The 18,601-nt window shown below is 46.5% G+C and overlaps 1 protein-coding gene across 12 annotated transcripts in view; it reads right to left on the bottom strand.

Moving 5' to 3' along the window:
- MARK2 (microtubule affinity regulating kinase 2) overlaps nucleotides 1-18,151 on the bottom strand; it is a 56,243-nt gene extending 38,092 nt beyond the window's left edge. For 4 of the 12 annotated variants that reach the window (XM_061406751.1, XM_061406760.1, XM_061406764.1 and 1 more), the window contains exon 1: nucleotides 8,421-10,583. In XM_061406751.1, the coding sequence (XP_061262735.1) occupies nucleotides 8,421-8,483 (63 nt within the window). In that variant the 5' untranslated portion in view covers nucleotides 8,484-10,583. Of the gene's footprint in view, nucleotides 1-392; nucleotides 450-8,420; nucleotides 10,585-17,211 lie in introns of those variants that run through there. The other 8 variants (XM_061406746.1, XM_061406756.1, XM_061406758.1 and 5 more) reach the window with 7 other exon arrangements.
- Between the last annotated feature and the right edge of the window lie 450 nt (nucleotides 18,152-18,601).

Raw genomic sequence — 18,601 nt, 5'->3', positions numbered from 1 at the left:
GCAAACAGGAAGCAGCGGCATATTACACAAGCAACGGGATAAAGAGACACAGCAGGATGGCCAGAGTTCAGCTCCCAGGACTGAACTGGCAAGTCCCAAACACACACAGGGTCCTGGCACTACCAGCTACAGTGCTCAGTGTCCTTGGCAATCAAGGCCACACACACACACACACACACACACACACACACACAGGCCAAACACAAGCAGCTCTGGGCCTCTGCGTGTGGAACTGTACATAATGGCATGTAAAAAGAAAATATTAGTTTCATAAGGATAAAACACAGTTAAGGTCCACAAACAAAAGTTTCCTGGGGGTGGGGGCAGCGGGAGTGAGGTGCTACCAAGCAGGACAGGCAAATCTAAGAATCCAAATGTCTTAGGCTACTTACTTGCGGGTTACCAATTTAAGGTCTTAAGACTCCGGTTTTTTTGAGGTTCTTGGAATTCTAGAAGATGAGAAGAGATGAACAGGAAAATCGGAAGCCAGGATTAAATAGTAAGGTTAAAAAAAAGTTTCCCATAAGCTGTTAAGACAAGGGAGATAAACCCAGAGAGCTGCATCTCCACACCATGCTACCTTTACGACAGGCCTCAGCGGGCAGAGAGACCATGCAGGACTCTGAAGCCGGCGGGGGAGGCGAGCTCTGCCCCACACCGACTGGGAGCTAGTCCTAAGGAATCTATCTTCTACTGCCTGGACACAACTGAAACCAGAGCCAAAGTGCTCTTCATGGTCAGGAAAGTCTTGTTCTAACACCAACAAACACTCTGACTACATGAGTCTGTTACCTTAAACAGAGTTACTCAACATTTCTGGGCCTCTGTTTCCTCATCTGCAAAGTGGGGAAAATAATAAGATCTACTATCTTACAAAGATTAAATGAATTAATGAATGTAAAACAGCTAGTTAAACAAGTGTCTGGGGCAAAGTGCTCAATAAATGCTGGTTATTATGATATGACAGCTAAAGACACTAGCCTCAGAGCAAATGGCACCCTGTGGGAATGGGTGGGGGCACTGTCTACTCTTCAAGTACTTAGTCTATTGCCTTTAAGAGTTTCCCAACCACTTGGAACAGACTAATGTACTTAGAGGGCCATCCAGGAGGCACCGTTACTGAGTCACTGCCTTAGCTAACACAGTGAACAAATCTCCTTTGAAAGCAAAAGTCTGTCTTCCATACAGACCAGGGGCCGGAGAGAGAGAAAAAGCACATCAAGTTCACTTTTGGAATTGAAGTGAAAGCCACATGTGTATCCGAAAAGAAACATGCTTTGTGTAAAAAGCAGAGGATTATGGGACTTGCTGAGTGATGGGAAATAGAGCTATAATCCCACAAGTCTATATGTAGACACAAATTGATATAAGGTAATCACTTGATTAAACTTTTTAAATGATTCTGATGAGAAGTGATCCTGAGCAAATGAGATGAGTGTAAGCAGATTTGCTTAAAGCTGATCCAAGTGACTACTGGAGGAGGCCCAAAGGTCTACTATTAGAGGTACTAAGAGAAGCTTTTACATGTGAGAGGTGCTTCGTTGAGAGAATGAATACAAACAAACGAACAGGTGGAAAACAATCAAGCAGTTTAGAGATATATTTACTGCAACCGTGTCTCTTAAAGATTCATCAAGCAAAGATAAAAGTCCACACGCTGTTACATACACACAAATCCGCTTAACCTCTTCCAAGAGAAAGCACAGCACACTTTCATGAAAATGGGGTTTGGCAGGCAAGCTTCACTAAGAGACGGGGCCAACAAAGAGTTAAGCTAAGAAGAAACAGGAACCGAGTGTATAGGCTCTGCAGCCACTCTGAAGACAGACTGTTGGGTGTTCTGGCCTTAGTGAGTGCCTGGAGCCAACCGGCCTTCAGCTATTATGGGGACCAAGGTTTTTCAAGGATAGAGGCTATGCAAGCTTTGCAGTTTTCAAATTTGGAATTGACCAATAGCCAATACATAAGCTTAAAAAAACACAAACTACTGTCATAATGAGTAAGCCAAATTATTTTTTTAATGGAAAAAAAAAAAAAGGCCAATGCCCCTATTAGAAGGAGGAAATGAGCCAAACTTGGTTAAAGTCTAGCTTCCTTAGCTAGATACACTGCAAACCAAGCAGCAAGTGCCTTCCTGCAGTTCAGCCAGGACTCTGGGAATTGCAAAACAAAGGCTCATTATGAGGTCATAGTCAGTAGCCAGCCAATCAAGGACAGGGATGGTCAACTCCCTACTTGTCTACAACAGCAATTCTCACACTCCTGGAAAACCCTTTATGCTCTTATTACTAAGGGCCTCAAATAGCTTTTGTTGATTCAGATTAGGGCTACTGTATTATAACTTAAACTGAGAAAATGTTAATCTATTATTTCATTTAAAATATAGTACTGAACTCATTACAACTGTGTATTAATAACTATCTTCCAACATATCAAGTTAATGCATATCATCATAGTAAAATCTAGGTTAACTTTTAAAACTTAATTATTAAATCTACAACAAGGATGAAACCCTGAAAACATTATGCTAAGTGAAATGAGACAGAAACAAAAAGACAAATACTGTATGACTCTACTTATATGAAGTGTTCAGAACAAACAAATTCACAGAGAAAGTAGAAAAAAGGTTACCAAAGGCTGGGGGAGGGAAAGATGGGGAATTACTGTTTATCGATATAGATTTTCTGTTTGGGATGACCAGAAAGTTCTACAAATAGTGGGGGTGGCTACATTGTTAATGGATTTCATGCCACTGGACTATATACTTAAAAATGTAAATTTTGTGTTACCCATATTTGACCACAATGAAAAAACAAAAGCACAAGGCCATGAGAAAATTTCAGACTACCATAAATGAGGAGCACTGTATAAAATAACTAACCAGCATTCTTCAAAACTGTCAGTGTCAGGAAGGACATGAAAAGACCGAGGAGACTATGGAGACATGACAGCTAAACGCAATATGGGTTCCTGGGCTGGATCCTAGACAGGAAAAGTACACCAGGAGGAAAACTGATGAGATCTGAAGTTGTCTGGTTAACAGTATGATACCAAGACTAACTATCAGCTTTGACACGTGTTCTACAGTTATATAAGATTTAACTTAAGGGGAAGCTGGCTGAAGAACATACAAAAACTTTGGATTATTTTTGTTAACTCTTCAAAGTTCAAAATTTAAAAGAAATAAAAATTTAACTGTTTAAAAACTCTCATAAGGTCAAAGTTATGTATTCATAGGAGACGAGCCAACTTTAGTCAAAGTCCCTCTGGTCACAGAGAACCAGCTTTCTCAGAGAGAACGACAGCAGACCAAGGCAGCAAGTGCCTTTGTGAGTCCAGTCAGGACTAAAAAGGTTCTGTGAATGGCAAAAAAAAATTTTTTTTTTTTAATTTTTATGAAATTATCAAGAAATCAACTGAACAAAGCCAGGAAGAATTAACTTGGTTTGTCTACAACTGTGGTTCTTACACTTCTTGGTTTCAGAAAGTCTTTGCAGTATTAAAAATAACCCGAATCTCCCAAAAGATTCTGTTTATATGAATCATACCTACCAATGTCTCCATTCATTTAAAAGAACATTAGTAAACCCATTACATGTAAACATTACTTACTTAATTTTAATGAAAAAAAAAATGTATTTTCCAAGCCACAACTTCACACAGACCAAAGGAAGTCCACTTGAACTAATTTTTATAATGCAATCAAAACACAATGCCAAACACCCCCCCCCAAAAAAAAAACTAACAAACTGAAGAATAGAAAAAGAAAAAATGAGAAAAATTACAAATAAGAGAAAGGGAAAATGAGAAAAGGAAAAAAGTCAGGGAATAAAGAGAAAAAAATGGGGGAAATAAACAAACCACAGATAAAACAACAATCAAAAAATCTGACAGGGCCAATACTGTATGTATTAGAAGAAGGAAATGGAAAGACACACGTGTACCCCAACGTTCATCACAGCACAGTTTATAATAGCCAGGTCATGGAAGCAACCTAGATGTCCATCAGCAGACGAATGAATAAGAAAGCTGTGGTACATATACACAATGGAATATTGCTCAGCCATTAAAAAGAATACATTAGAATCAGTTTAATGAGGTGGATGAAACTGGAGCCTATTATACAGAGTGAAGCCAGAAAGAAAACCACCAATACAGTATACTAACGCATATATATGGAATTTAGAAAGATGGTAACGATAACCCTGTATGTGAGACAGCAAAAGAGACACAGATGTATAGAACAGTCTTTTGGACTCTGTGGGAGAGGGAGAGGGTGGGATGACTTGGGAGAATGGCACTGAAACATGTATATCATCATATGTGAAACAAATTGCCAGTCCAGGTTCGATGCAGGATACTGGATGCTCGGGGCTGGTGCACTGGGATTACCCAGAGGGATGGTATGGGGAGGGAGGTGGGAGGGTTCAGGATGGGGAACATGTGTGCACCCGAGGCGGATCCATGTGGATATATGGCAAAACCAATACAATATTGTAAAGTAATTAGCCTCCAATTAAAATAAATAAATTTATTAAAAAAAAAAAACAAACAAAAAAAGGAGGAGGAGGAAGTAAGCTCCCTTGGGTCAAAGTCTCTGAGGCCCAGGCAGGCATGATTACAGGGGCTGGGCTGCAAACAAGGGCTCCCTATGAAGTCATCACAGATAACCAGGCCAAGACTGAGGACAGTCAACCCAGGTTTTGTCTACAACAAAGGTTTTTCTCACTTTTTGGTCTCAAGAACTCTTCACATTCTTAAAACATTTATGGAGGACTGCAGAGATCTTTTGTTTATGAGGGTCATAGCTGTCAACAGTAACCTTATTAAAAACTGAAACTGATTTTTTAAAGTATTTTTATTTGTTTAAAATAACAACAAACCCATTACCTGTTTACACAAATAACCCATTTTTTAAATGCAGAAACTATTTCTAAAACAAAATGAAATTCATAACAAGAGTTGCACTGTTTTATACTCCAAGACATCTCTTTCACGTCAAGCTTAATGAAAGAGATATTTCTTGTATCTGCTTCTGCATTCAGTGTTTCCATAGGTTGGGTGAAAGATACAAAAATTTCATTTCACACAGATGTGTAGTTGGAAAATGAAGTTTAATAGCCTTTCAAATATTGAGGATTTTCTTTGATACTAGACCAAAACTCCACAAGTGGCTGTTTTTAAAGGCTAGCTGCAATGTGCAACCTGAGATTTTATCAAATGCATCTTTTGTGTACTTTTACATTAAAATCCATTGGTCACCTTTCACTGTGAGTTGCTCTTTTACCTACAGATAACTGATAACTGAGGAACTAACAAGGTGATCCAACCAGTCCATCCTAAAGGAAATCAGTTCTGAATATTCATTGGAAGGACTGGTGTTGAAGCTGAAACTCCAATACTTTGGCCACCTGATTCGAAGAGTTGACTCACTGGAAAAGACCCTGATGCTGGGAAAGATTGAAGGTGGGAGGAAAAGGGGACAATAGAGGATGAGGTGGTTGGATGGCATCATCGACTCGATGGACATGGGTTTGAGTAAATTCAGGGAGTTGGTGATGGACAGGGAGGCCTGGTGTGCTGCAGTCCATGGGGTCGCAGAGTTGGACACAACGGAGTAACTGAACTGAACTGAATCAAGGAAATATTCCTTCACTGACTATGCAGAATTTCCAAATACTGGGATTTCATACAATATCAGAAAATCATACTCCATTAATCTTACCACCAATCTCATCAAAAAGAATGTGACAAATTCAAGTTTTCCAAAATTCTAATTTTTGCTTGAAAACTTGGATTTTATCACTGGCAATGATGACAGGCTCGCTCTGTTCAATTTCAAGAAGACGTTCACTAAACACTGAAGTATGAATAACTATAGTTTGTCCATCAATTGTTATTTCAAGTAAAAATGATCCGTTCAGCTGGGTCGGCTCCAACACACAAGAGCATTTTCCCCAGACAGCTGGACTATGGTTAAGAGCTGCAATGCTCCAAATCCATGGATACTCTGCGTTTCATCACTTGGCATACCAGAGTCCTTTACTGGAGGACTGAGATTTAATTAAAAAAAAAAAAAAAAAACAACTAAAAACACGAAACACACAATTTTCAGTACTTTACCCAGGACGTTCTTAAGTGACAATGAGTTGTTTTTTTTTTTTTAAACCACAAGTGTGTAGAGGAAAGTCCGTGACTGACCACCAGCAGAGTTTGGTGCCCCTACCCTGATTCATGTTCTGGCGCCAGCAGTTTTCTCTGCTGCTCGCTGCTTCGGTACCAACAATGCAACTGGAAACAAAGCTGCTCCAGGAAAAGCCATGAGAGCCAAAAAAGTCATTCAACTCTTTGCGTATTTACCACAACTTGTGTTTTGTTGTGAGCATTCCCATGAGAGAAAATACTTTTTGAAGTGTAGGTGCTGGTGATACAAGTTGAGCCATGCCTATATATGTGCTCATTTCTAAGGTTAAAGCAAAATTCTATCAACAAGATATTAACTCAGTCTTCATGTCTGCAGCTCAATCTTTAATTCAACAACACAGTAACATGAAGTGGCACTGCCCTGAACTTTACTTTTTATCCAGTGTGCATTCAGGAATGCCAGCTGTTCAAAACTTTTTATCCGTCTCTCAGCTACTGGGTGGGCTTCTCTGGACAAAGCAATAACTCATCCTGTAAGAGGCTTCAGTGACTTTGGCATTTCTAGCTGGAAACACTGGAACAAGTTTTGGATTTTAAAGAGACTGTGGTATGTACGCTTAAAACACGTAGTCCCTTTGTCTTTCATCTCTGACGACTGCTCTTGAGCGATGCTGCAACTTAACTGGCACCTCGCAGTGGCAGTTGTAGTGTTAAGTCGCTCAGTCCTGTCTGACTCTTTGCAACCCCGTGGACTGCAGCCTGCCAGGTCTCCCTGTCCATGGAATCCTCCAGGCAAGAATACTGGAGTGGGTTGCCATTTCCTTCTCCAAGGGATGTTCCTAACCCAGGGATCAAATCCTGGTCTCCTGCATTGCAGGCAGATTCTGTACTGTCTGAGCCACCAGGGAAGGCCAACCAGCACCCTAATACTACGTGAAAACACTAAAAATAAAGTGCACACAATAAGCTACATTATTAGCATCTATAAAGATGAGAAGACACTTTTTATTATGATTCTTTTCTTTTAAATTTTTTTCATCTCTTGTTTACAGTTTTGCCAAGTTTCTTCAGAGTGATCCCTCCCTTTCACTTGTTGATATGTTTCTAACTGCAGTAAACAGAGCTAGCAGCTGTGTTTGAGAAAGCAAAACTTCCAACCTTCCTTTTTTAAGCCAACAATTCATCCTTAAATATAATAAAAACACTATGAATTTTCCTCTATTTTAGAATAAAACAAAATTAAGGCTAAAGTAAGTTATAAATATAATTTTAAGAATTATTAGTTTCCCCCAAAGTTTTTACAAGTAAGTGCTGGAAGTTGAACTTACTTCTCATGTTTCTTCAAAGGTGCCAGGAAAATGCTGGGATTTTAAAATAACTATTTATTGGTCAATAATGAGGTTTATAGAAATTACAACAGGTATACTGAAGAAAGCTAGTAACAGCACAGTAGAAGTGATAAGAACAAATCAAGTTCATCACCAAAAACTTCCATATTTACACCTTAAAGTACTACCTTAAAAATTCCAAGAAAAACAAAAATAAAGAAGCACACACTGAAAAAAAAAAAAGGCAGCACATACTCTATTAGCCAAGAGTGATAATGTCAATACACATCCCTTAGCCTCTGGAAAACACTGACTACTGGTGAGAAAATGAGAGTGAAACAAGCAAATATAGCAATAATGTTACAAGGAAAATTATTTGGATTTTGTATAACACCAAACAGGTCTTAGGGACCCCAAGGGTCCCCAGACTACACTTTGAGAACCAACACAGTGTTACCAAAAGTATTAAGTACCTCCTCAGATCTCTCCCAAGACATGCTCTAGAGTTTTGGCATTCCTGATTGCCCAGAACTAGCTTAGACCCTGTCACCAGGAAAACTGGGATGCCAAGTCAGGCTTCACTGAGGAAAGTGGCTCCAGAGACAAAAAAAGAAAATGTTTTCCAAAGCAGGGAGCTCTTAACTTTACACAAATCAGAGGAATAGGAGAAAGAAAGGACTGGGTGGTTCTGGGATTCTATACATGAAGGAGATCTCAGACTATCAAAATTCCCCTTCTGAGCCAGGCCACAAAAGAGGCATACAAACAGGTAAGGCAGTGGGACATGGAGATGAAAACCCAAGAAGGACAGTGACAAGGAAGGAACAGGGTTCAAAGAAACCGAACAGAAAAAAAAGGAAGTGAGACAAGCCAGCAGAGGGTCAAAAGGAAGAGGAAAATGCAGTGAAAGAAATATTCTGAGATGAGCCCTGCAGCAGCGACACTTACCTTTTTTCCCTGCCACAGTGGCAACGCAAAAAAACTGAGCAACTTGCTGCTCTGATAAGGCATTTAGGCTCTAGAAGCACAAGCAAGGAACATCAACAGGAGCCAACTTAGACCAAAACCTCAGCTCAAGATTCAAAGTCCACAAATCCACAGGAACGGCTGAGAAATGGCTGTCACCCTCCCAGGTTCCCAAAGGGGAGGCTTTCTTCTCACTTCAGAAAAGCCAACAAAGGTAACCAGAACCTGCCCTTGCAGCCCCTCGGCGAGCAGAAAAGGAACCTGAAATCACCAGCTGCTAGGTTCTCATGTGCTCTTTAAGAGAAACAGGGAGCTTTCTCCTGCTGCCAAAGGGTAGACACGCCTTGTGAAGAAAGGAACGTGAGCAAAGAAATCCAATCCTGGTGCCAGGTGGGGCCTCCTCTAATACCCAGATCCCAGCAACACAGAAAAGCCGGGTTCCGGGGGCTAGATCTGGCCTTCCAGCCAGTGAAGAGACTGCACACCCACCACCACCACCACCACAACTCACAGCACAGAAGTACGGGCCCGCGGAGGGCGTGTGTTTCTTTTTCCTTTAATCAATAAAGCTGCCCAATATTGGTATCTTGTCAATACATGCACTTTAAAAAAAGTGCTTTCGAAAGTATATAAACCTCTCCAGTCAGTCAGTTCGATCACTCCAACTCTTTGTGACCCCATGGACTGCAGCACGTCAGGCTTCCTCGTCCATCACCAACTCCCTGAGCTTGCGCAAACTCAGGTCCATCGAGTCGATGGTGCCAGCCAACCATCTCAACCTCTGTTGTCCCCTTCTCCTAGATCTCTCCAGATCAGATCAGTCGCTCAGTCGTGTCCGACTCTTTGCGACCCCATGAATCGCAGCACGCCAGGCCTCCCTGTCCATCACCATTTCTTTCAGATAGCTGACTGGTAAAATAAAAAAATTTTTTTTAAACTTAGAAATCCTAGGAAAAGCACCTATGGAACCCCAGTCAACACAGAAATAATCCAAAGTATTTCCCTTCTAGCGACCTAGAGTTGCATGGCGGTCAGACCAGGCTTCCCTAATGGCTCAGAGGATAAAGTGTCTGCCTGCAACGCAGGAGACCCGGGTTCGATCCCTGGGTCGGGAAGATCCCCTGGAGAAGGAAATGGCAACCCATTCCAGTATTCTTGCCTGGAGAATCCCATGGACAGAGGAGCTTGGCGGGCTACAGTTCACGGGGTCGCAAAGAGTCGGACATGACTGAGCGACTTCACACACACAGACAAAATTCATTAAGTTGGTCAACTGAAACAATGACGACAATTATCATATCCTATCAGGTCCTATTCTAAGTGCTTTATATTCATTAATTCTTTTAATGCTCCCAACAGCTATACCTCTAAGACAGTACTATTATAACTCCTTTTTCTTTACAGAAAAACAAACAAGCCCCATAGGGACAGAGTAAGCCCAAGGTCACAGCGGGGCCTATCCCAAGATTCCAGCTCAGGAACTCTAGTGGTAGCGCCCAATCTAACCACAGCAACACCATTTATTGGAAATTCAAAGGCGCTGGGATCCCCTTCCAACTCTGCCATAAAGTCAACTCAATCAGAGTGCTACGCTAGACCAAACGGGCCCGAGGGGCCCCGCTTCCTGTGACTGGAGAACCAGTACCTCAAACTTTTGTGGGCAAAGCAAAGCAGCAAGCCACAGACACTGCCAATGCTACGTGCAGAGACAACCAAATCGTGGCCATCTGTGGAGAGGAGGGGGGACGTGAGGTGGTGAGGGACAGCCAGCAGACCCTCAGGTCTAAAGGTGAGGAAAAAGGGGGTGCCCTGCATATTGGATCATCAGCACCCACAACAAAACCCTTCAGTCATATGGTGCTCAGGAGAGACAATGAGACCACTGCAGCAGCGGCAAGGACAGAAGCTAGAGCACTGCTCGCAGGCAGCTTCATTCATTAACCACCAGGCCGTGGACCTGCGAGCTCTCTTAGTGGGAGACTGAGGAAACAATCCTGCTATGTCAGCAGCACTGGCAGTCCGGGCGCAGGGGCCTCAGAATCCTGCTGTGTCTCCTCCCTGAGACGGATTCCCTACTGTGTTCGGGAAATGCCAGCACGCGGTGACTGAAGTCTCCCACGCTTCCTACAGGTACCTCCACCAAGGACAACCAAACTGTTCCCCGTGGCTGAAGTACCTGTTGAACTGCCAAAGACCAAAACCTATTCTCTCTCCTTTCTTCTTCTCCAGTGGGCTTGGACAGACAGTTCCTATGCACCAATCCAAAAGGTCTGGGAACTGGTTGGATTTAGCAGCCAGGTCACAACAGCCAGGAGGCAGGAGTCCAGATTCCCTTCCAGATCCACAGACTGGGAGCCAAGCACAGACCTCCTGGCCAGGTGGAGGGCCTTCTGCCAAGCTGTGAACTGCAAAGAAAAGAAGCTGTACCTTCGAGATGCTGGTGAAAGGTGTGTAAGACAAAGCAGCATGAGGTGTGAAGAAAGTCCACTCACTGGAGAGGCCCAGCTCAGAGGCCAGGGGAGGGAAGGGGGTGTTTACAAACATCATCCAAACTCATGCCTCAGTGAGCAGAGCCCAGAGGAGGCAGATCTTTGAATCGCCAACTTCCCAAACAGCACAGAGGAAAATAGGCCGAGGTGGTTCAAAACCAGCTTGACTGGTTCTACAGAGAAGTCGCTGGTCTGCTCCGCCTTCCGTATGTTAAAAAGAAAAACGTGGCTTGCAGCCGGTTGTTGAACCCACCCCTCCCTTCCCCCACCCCACACTGTCCCCAGGACCCACCGAGCCAAGCCTTCCCCCACCCCACACTGTCCCCAGGACCCACCGAGCCAAGCCTTCCCCCACCCCACACTGTCCCCAGGACCCACCGAGCCAAGGGTCCACCTCACCGTCCCTCCAACCTACTTGTGACTCTTATGACTCTGTAAGCCTAAAGTCAGTAGTTTGCTGCACAAGATGAAATATACTGATACATGTTTTTGCCCTTTTCTGGGCTTCCCAGGTTGCGCTAGAGGCAAAAACTTGCCTGCCAATGCAGGAGATTCAGATTCAATCCCTGGATTGGGAAGATCCCCTAGAGGGCATGACAATCCACTCCAGTATTCTTAACTGGGAAGTCCCATGGACAGAGGCGCCCAGCGGGCTACAGTCCACAGGGTCGCAAAGAGTAGGACACGACTAAAGCAACTTAGGGAGCACTCACCCTTTTCTAATGAGAAAGAATCAATGGAAGTAAGGGGGAATGAGTGAAGCACTCCCCACAGGGACCAAGGAAGCTTCAAACCCTCTAGACGTTCAGATGAAGGGATCTAGCCTATTTACATGGCCCAACGCGGAGGCAGGTCTAGTGAAGAGGAGGACCTAGGATTCCTCCTCCTCCAACTGATAACTGGAAATCGAGGGGCCAGATTTTCTCCTGGTGTTTTTTTCAGAACCAGAGGTACCATCTTAAAGTCTAAAAAAAAGGCAAGGAAATTCCATAGCCCACACTGAGAGGGCTGTGGTGGGGGAGTGACGAGAACTTTCAGAGTTAACATGGGGACAGACGGCCTCCTCCCAGGCCACAAGTGGGAAATGGGTGGCTTCCTCCCCCACGGGGTTTGTAAAGGCTTACTCTTCCCATTGCTGAGACTGAAGGGGAACCTGCATAGATAACGCTTCAGTGACTCATGCCTGTTTGATGAAGGCTGGGAGAAAGCCCGGAGAATCCAAGCTTCAAGTGCAAAATGTACAAATGCTGGAATCTACCATGGAGAAAAGGAAACCCAGCCACCTATCTGGTTTGTCATTTTGCTGAACTTCCGCTGAAGGAGGAAGGGCCAGGTTTAAACTCCACCCACCCTTTCCACATTCCTCTCAATTTTGGCTTTGACAGGAAAGTGGCAAATAACGGCAGCATCACCATGACCAAGAGAGAACCAAAGGCTTTCCATAACTCCTCTCAAAGAAGAGGCCTAGTGGTCAGTCTACAGCTTAACCAAGCCGAGGGAGCTGGGGCTGGACCTGGTTGGCTGCAGGAGAGCCTCATCAGGCAGCCTCAGAGGATGAAGGATGACTGCCCTCCTCGCCCTCTCCATCTGCTGAGGTTGCCTCATCCCAATCCATTAACGGGCTTCAAAGTGCTGCTGGGGGGAGTCCACTTAGCAGAGACACTATCATGGGGCCAAGGGTGGCGCCCAGCCCCCACCTCGCTTGTCGATAATGGGCCACAAAGTCTGAGGCTTAGCTGCACTTTAGGCATAAAATATTCATTCAAGTCAACATAATACATATGTAGGAAAGTCATGGAAGCTCCTGGGAGAAGAGAAATGCTGCCAGGTGGCTAAGTGCTCAGTGGGAAAGACTTCATGAAGGCATGGCTTAGTCCTGGTCAAGTGCCCACTGAGAATGAGGTTGTTCTGTCCGAAGAGGAAGCAGTATAGTCTGAAAGTTTTTGACTCCCAAGACCTCTAACCATGCAAACCTCTCAAAAAACAAATTCTCAGTCTCTCCCTACCTCACAGGCACCAACTCTATTTAAGACATTTATGCTGGGGCGGTGGGGGGGAGGAAATCAGGCCCAATCTTTGGTCACCATGTAATCTGAAGCAGGCCAAATCTCAATGACTGCCTTGTATCCATCTTCTTAGCTGTTTCCCAAAGTCCACAGACTAGAGAGAAATTATTACAATTTACTAGGGAGTTACCTTGACCAGGTTCAAAGGCTGTAGTATGGCAGCTCTACGAACTCCAGGGTCTACTGGTGTCCTTGCTCTAACCATGCCTCTTTCTCCATTTCAGGGGTAAAGCAGAAAGTAAAGACTATACGGTCTGAAATTCACCCACACCTCTAGCCAGAAGGCAGTACCACCTAGGGCCCCTGCCAGAGTCAAAGGGCAGAGGTGAGAGCCCGCACCCAGAGCACAGGTCTTGCCGCACAGCTTGCAGGACAGGGAGTTAAACGAGAGGGGACCGAGCTCTCGCCGAGACGACACTAAAACCGGATTATTCAGTGAGACGTTCAGCCAGAATCAACCCTGGGAGCCATGAGCTAGCTACATGTGTTTGGAGTGGCTCAGTGGTTCTTTACAGGATCCTGAAAGTTAGATTTGCTCTCTCACCCAGACTTCCAAACTCCTCTTCCCAGAATCATCTGAGAGAATAAACAATGCCACTTACTCCCTGGAAGGACGACAGAAGCCCCTACCCTCGCCCACCGCAGAGGGGCAGGCGCAGAGGCAGAGATGGCAGTGAAAGCCTCCTTCTTTCTCGCAGGAGCTCTCCCTTGTGGTTCCCGAGGCCCAGAGGTGGGGGAGGCCTGGTGCCACGCAGGCCTCCACGAGGCATTACAGAAAGCTCTCGCCAGCGGCAGGTGGACACTGCACGCTGGACCCCTCTGCACTGGCCTGTTTCTGCTGCTGCTGGCTGGAAGACAAACAGTCATCCTGCTGATTGCTTTCACCGCTGCCAAGCCTCCAGGCCAACAGAGCCATTTGGAAAAGTGAACAGAAAGCTCAGCTCACAGATTAAGGATGCCCCAAACTACCAGTCCCAGGTTACAACCCTCCTTCTGCAAACAGAAGAGTCTATGACTGTGAAAAAGCATATCTGCAATCAGGTGCCACAAAAATCACAATAACGGCAGGGCTTCACTTTCTTTTATCTCCTCCTTTCTCTGTTAGAAGCAGAGTCGACAGCAAACAGGCAATGTCTCTGCAACACCAGGTTTATTTTTATGCTCCAACATTTTCTCTCTCTGGGTCTACGTGTATTTAATTCAGATGTGATCAAAGAGCTCCTAGAAACAGGTTCTCATCAGCCACATGTTTTAAAGAAAGGGGGAGAGAAAGAGCGAGAAGAGACTGGAGTTTGAAGACAACCAGTAGAGTCTGTTTACCTGTTTTTCAGTGAAACCAATTTAAATAATTTAAATCTAAGTAAGGTAACAGAGGACCTTTGGGGGAAAGAAACCAACCCAACCACATCCCTTGCTTTTTATCTCACAACATTAAGGCTTCTACCACAACCACTTTAGTTAAACTCACAACACGACCAAGAAGAGCTTTCTGGTCTCACCTGGTAGCATGATCTAGTCCAAAAGAGGCCAGTGCTTCAAGCCTCTCTGGCCTTATGACCCCAAGAGCTGTTACACATTTTTTTCTTGTTTTAAAAAATACCACATCTGCTTGTAAGGTTTTTCAAAATCTATGCTTTTTCTAGGATAAGACTTAATATCAAGTCCGTAGTGGGACTACCCTGAGAATAACAGCAGAAGCGATGAAGTGGCTCAGGGGAACCTAAATCCACAGAGTGGAAACAGGATGAGTAATTCACGATTTGGAACAAGATGACAACGTATGCAGCCAGTTCTCTGGACAAAGTTATCAAGAAGCAGCTTACATTCCCAAATGGTTCACAGAGTTCGGCTATCATAAAATCGGTGGCAGGCGAGCAGCAGGTTCCTACAACATGCTCAGGTGACTGTGAGGCTTGAAGGGAAGAGAGGAAATCAACGCACACATCACAGGAAAAAGACCGTGGCCGCATACGTGTACACTGAGTAAACAACACAAAGAAAGCACACTGAGGCACTCAGTTACTCTGCTCTGCTGAACACAACGCCCCCCACAGCCTTGCTCAGAGTAGGCACTCCACCGCCACGCCCCAGATGCCTGCGGGTGCCAGTCAGTCACTTGGCTTCCTCCTACCAGCTCAGAATCAACAGTCTGGGAAAGTCCTCTGGTTAAGCAGGGTTTACCTGCTAAATAAAGGTTGTGAGAGGAAAAGGAATGGAACAGGTAACCTCGAGAGGGCCTTGAGAAAGTGGTTCCCAGGAAGGAGAGAAACAGCTGGCATTTGAGGGCAAGACTGAGATGGAGACCATGCTCCTGTTTCTAAAGACCTCAGTCCCATGCCAAACCCAGTGATACAGTGGAACTCAACCATCTCTCCCTCTCAACCTGTTTCACCCCTAGAAGCAGTCAGTCAGTCCACAGGTTATGAAAGGGTCAACCACTGCAGAAAAAACTTATCCAGAACTCCTCTTAAGGTCCTGCCTGTCCAGATGACAGAGACTGAGGGGCTAACAAAAGAGAAAAACATTGGAGAAATGAAAAGAGGGAAGATGTCTTTTAAGATGTTAATGTTAATATGCAAGAGGCATTAATATGCAAGAGAATGTAACAATGGTTCTATTGCACTAGCCAGAAAGAAGGGAACAGGAGGAAAACATAATGAATGCAACCAGAGAAAAGGATGCAAAAAAGCACTGCAAGCCCCAGGGGTGAAGAGCTCTTTTTTCAAGTTAATTATTTTTTTTTGTCTAGTAAAGTTCTCCACCAGGAAAGGTGTGACAGGCAGAGGACTCTCCAGAGCAGGCAGCAAGGGACACCAGAGATGGTGAAAGAAAGGGGAGGGGTGTAAAGTGGACGCCTCTCGGCTGGGAGGTGAGATGACACAGAAAAGGCTAAGGCTTGGGTGACAAATGATAGCAGTGATTGCCAGGATGAGGGGAGAGGGAGAGGCTCAAGAAACTAGCATGCAAAACTCCTGACCCCGGGAGTCACAAAGGCTAGCCAATCACAAGCGGATGGACAGGGGCATACGTGGGGAAATAAATATGATGTGAAGAAGGCTGGAGAAGAATATGGAGATGAAAGGCAATCCTGATTAAGAGGAATGGTACTAAGTAAGATGGGCTGAGGGCAGAGAAACGGGAAGGCAACAAGCAAAGGGGAAGATACTAAGTGACAGATTCCTGAGTGAAGAAACAGGAAAGCATCACGGCCTGGCTTGTGTTGTGGTTTCAGAAGACAGAACGGGAAGGACCAGGATGAAGCGAGGCCTGGGAAAGGACCGCGCAACAGGTGGTGTCAATGGAGTAGGGCTGAAAGAGACAGTCTTTCCCTCCGCAGGAAGAGCCCAGGGAGAAGGCTTGTACAGCACTCGCAGTGAGAAACAAGAGGCCAAACCAAAACTTAAAAAAACAAGCCCCAGGGGAAGAGAACGTGAGGGATCTCGGGACTCTGAAGGGAGTGAAGACTGGAACCCCAAAGACAACCTGTGGGAAAACTATGCGCATGACAGCTGTACGGGGAAACACGGAAGCGACAAATGCCAGCGCGAGGCACCAGGGAGCTCCTGGAGAAGAGAAGGGAAAGTGATGAGCAAAGAGTAGGCGAGCGATCTGGAAAGGTGATGAGGGTGGAGCTGGTGGGTTGCAAGAGGGCGAGCACAATGTGGAGCAGGAGGAGGCAGGGTAAAAAGCCGGGGAACTGACAGGGGACAGGGATCGAGGTCACAGTCCGGGGCAAGGACCCTGAGGGTGATAACTGGGACCGGGAGAACCGGTGCGGGCGGAGAGGAAGCGAGGCTGGAGGGATGGAGGAAGAGGTGGACAACGATCTGGGGCGAATCGCAGGGTGCTGGTCGAGGAGAAGGAAGGTGGCTGCTTTCAGCGTGGGTGGAGGAAGACCAAAAAGGCCCCTGAGAGAAAAAGGGAAGAGAAGAGGAAGCTGGGGAGGTAACACGGAAGAGCGCAGGAGGGCGGTGAAGGGAGAAGGGCCGGGGGGAGGGGGGTGGTCGGCAGAAAGACAAGTGTGCAGCTTGGAGTCCGGACAAGGTGGGTCCCCGGACAGGACGCGGAAGGGAGGTGTACGGGGCCAGGAGCCAGATGACAGGGCAGCCGAGGCTTACGGGGTGGCAGCCGGGGCACGAGGAGAGCTGAGGAGGGAGGAGGCTCTGCAAGGTGCAGGGGCCCAGCCAAAGAATGTGGGGAGCCCTCAGGGCTCCTTACCTGCTCGGTGTCCCTCTCGTTCAGCGTGGGTAGGGGGGTCCGAGCGCTGGACATGGCGCCGGTATCTCAAGGGAGGGAAACCGAGAAGCTTGGAGGAAGGGAGGGAAGGGAAGGCGCAGAGCCCGGCCGGGCGGGGCTTCTCACAGCAGGAGCACCCGCCGCATGGGCCCCGGCCGGGGGTGCGGGGAGGCCGGGCTGCCGTTCACGCCAGCCCGGGGATGCGCCGCTCGGGCTAGGCCGCGCCGGCTCCGAGCAGCTCTGGACCGCACCCCCCCGACCCCCGGCTGGGCCGTGCCGCCTTTCGGCCGGGCCGCGCCGCTCCGCCTACTCTCTGCCGCTGCAGCCGGCCGCCTGCCTCGCTCCTCCCCTGCCCTCAGCGGCACTGCTCCGCGCCCGGCACACAGGCAGCCGCCGCCGGACCTGCTGCTCCCAACATGGCCGCCACCACCGCCGGTCCTCGGCTCTTTCCGCCGTCAGCAGCCGGAAACATCCGAAGCGGCTAGAAACGGGAGGGAGGCGCGCCTTCTCCTCTCAGCCACCGACTACTGGTGAATTCCGGAAACACCCGAAGAAGGTAATCCTGGGGACGCGCGCGGCTCCGCGATTCCGAAGACCAAGCTTCGGCTCTGTTTACGGAAATCTACGAAGAGACTCCGGGTACTCCAGCCACGCCTACAGGCCTTTCCCCTCCCACTTCAAGCTGGTTTTCGGCAGTTTCCGGAAACACCCGAAGCCTCTCCGCGCGCTGGGAGCGGGCCACGCCCCCATCCCGCCCCGCCGCGGACCGCGGTCGTCGGCCATTTCCGGCAACACCCGAGATCGGGCGAGCCTCGGGTCATTCCCTCGGATGGTACCCAAAGTCTGACTCTTCGTTTCTTTCCGTCAGTTTTCGGGTATTTGCAAATCTTGAACAGGGAGCGTAGATCACGTGTGCGTGTTACTATTTGATTAAGTAGAAAATAAAACTGTTAAGCCCTGCTTTGACATCCTTTGGTTCTAAAGCAACTTCCTATCTGTGTGTCCGTTCCTCTGTTAGTCAGCTCATTAAATACATCTCGTTTATCATCCAGCCTATCTATCAACATGTGAGTCACCTGTCAGATGCAGCGTTAGTCTATTACCTGTCTACCTACCGTTCATCACCTGTTGTCGTCCATCTTGGCTTCTATTTGTCTATCCGTGTACCCCACATCTAATCCACAGGGCTCCTCAAGGTTCCTGGCAAACACCAGGTAAACGTCCTTGGCTCCCAGCTGCCAAAGGCTTCAGCGATTCCCTCAACCCTGCGTTCTACCTCTAGCTCTTTGCAGTGAAAATGCAGTGGGATCTTGGGGAAAAATCACATAATATCTCTGTTTAGCTCCTCAACGTCCCTATCTTGAAAGAATCC

This window comes from Bos javanicus, chromosome 29, assembly GCF_032452875.1.
Source record: "Bos javanicus breed banteng chromosome 29, ARS-OSU_banteng_1.0, whole genome shotgun sequence".
NCBI classification, from domain to species: domain Eukaryota; kingdom Metazoa; phylum Chordata; class Mammalia; order Artiodactyla; family Bovidae; genus Bos; species Bos javanicus.
This window is presented reverse-complemented; position numbering and strand designations above follow the sequence as displayed.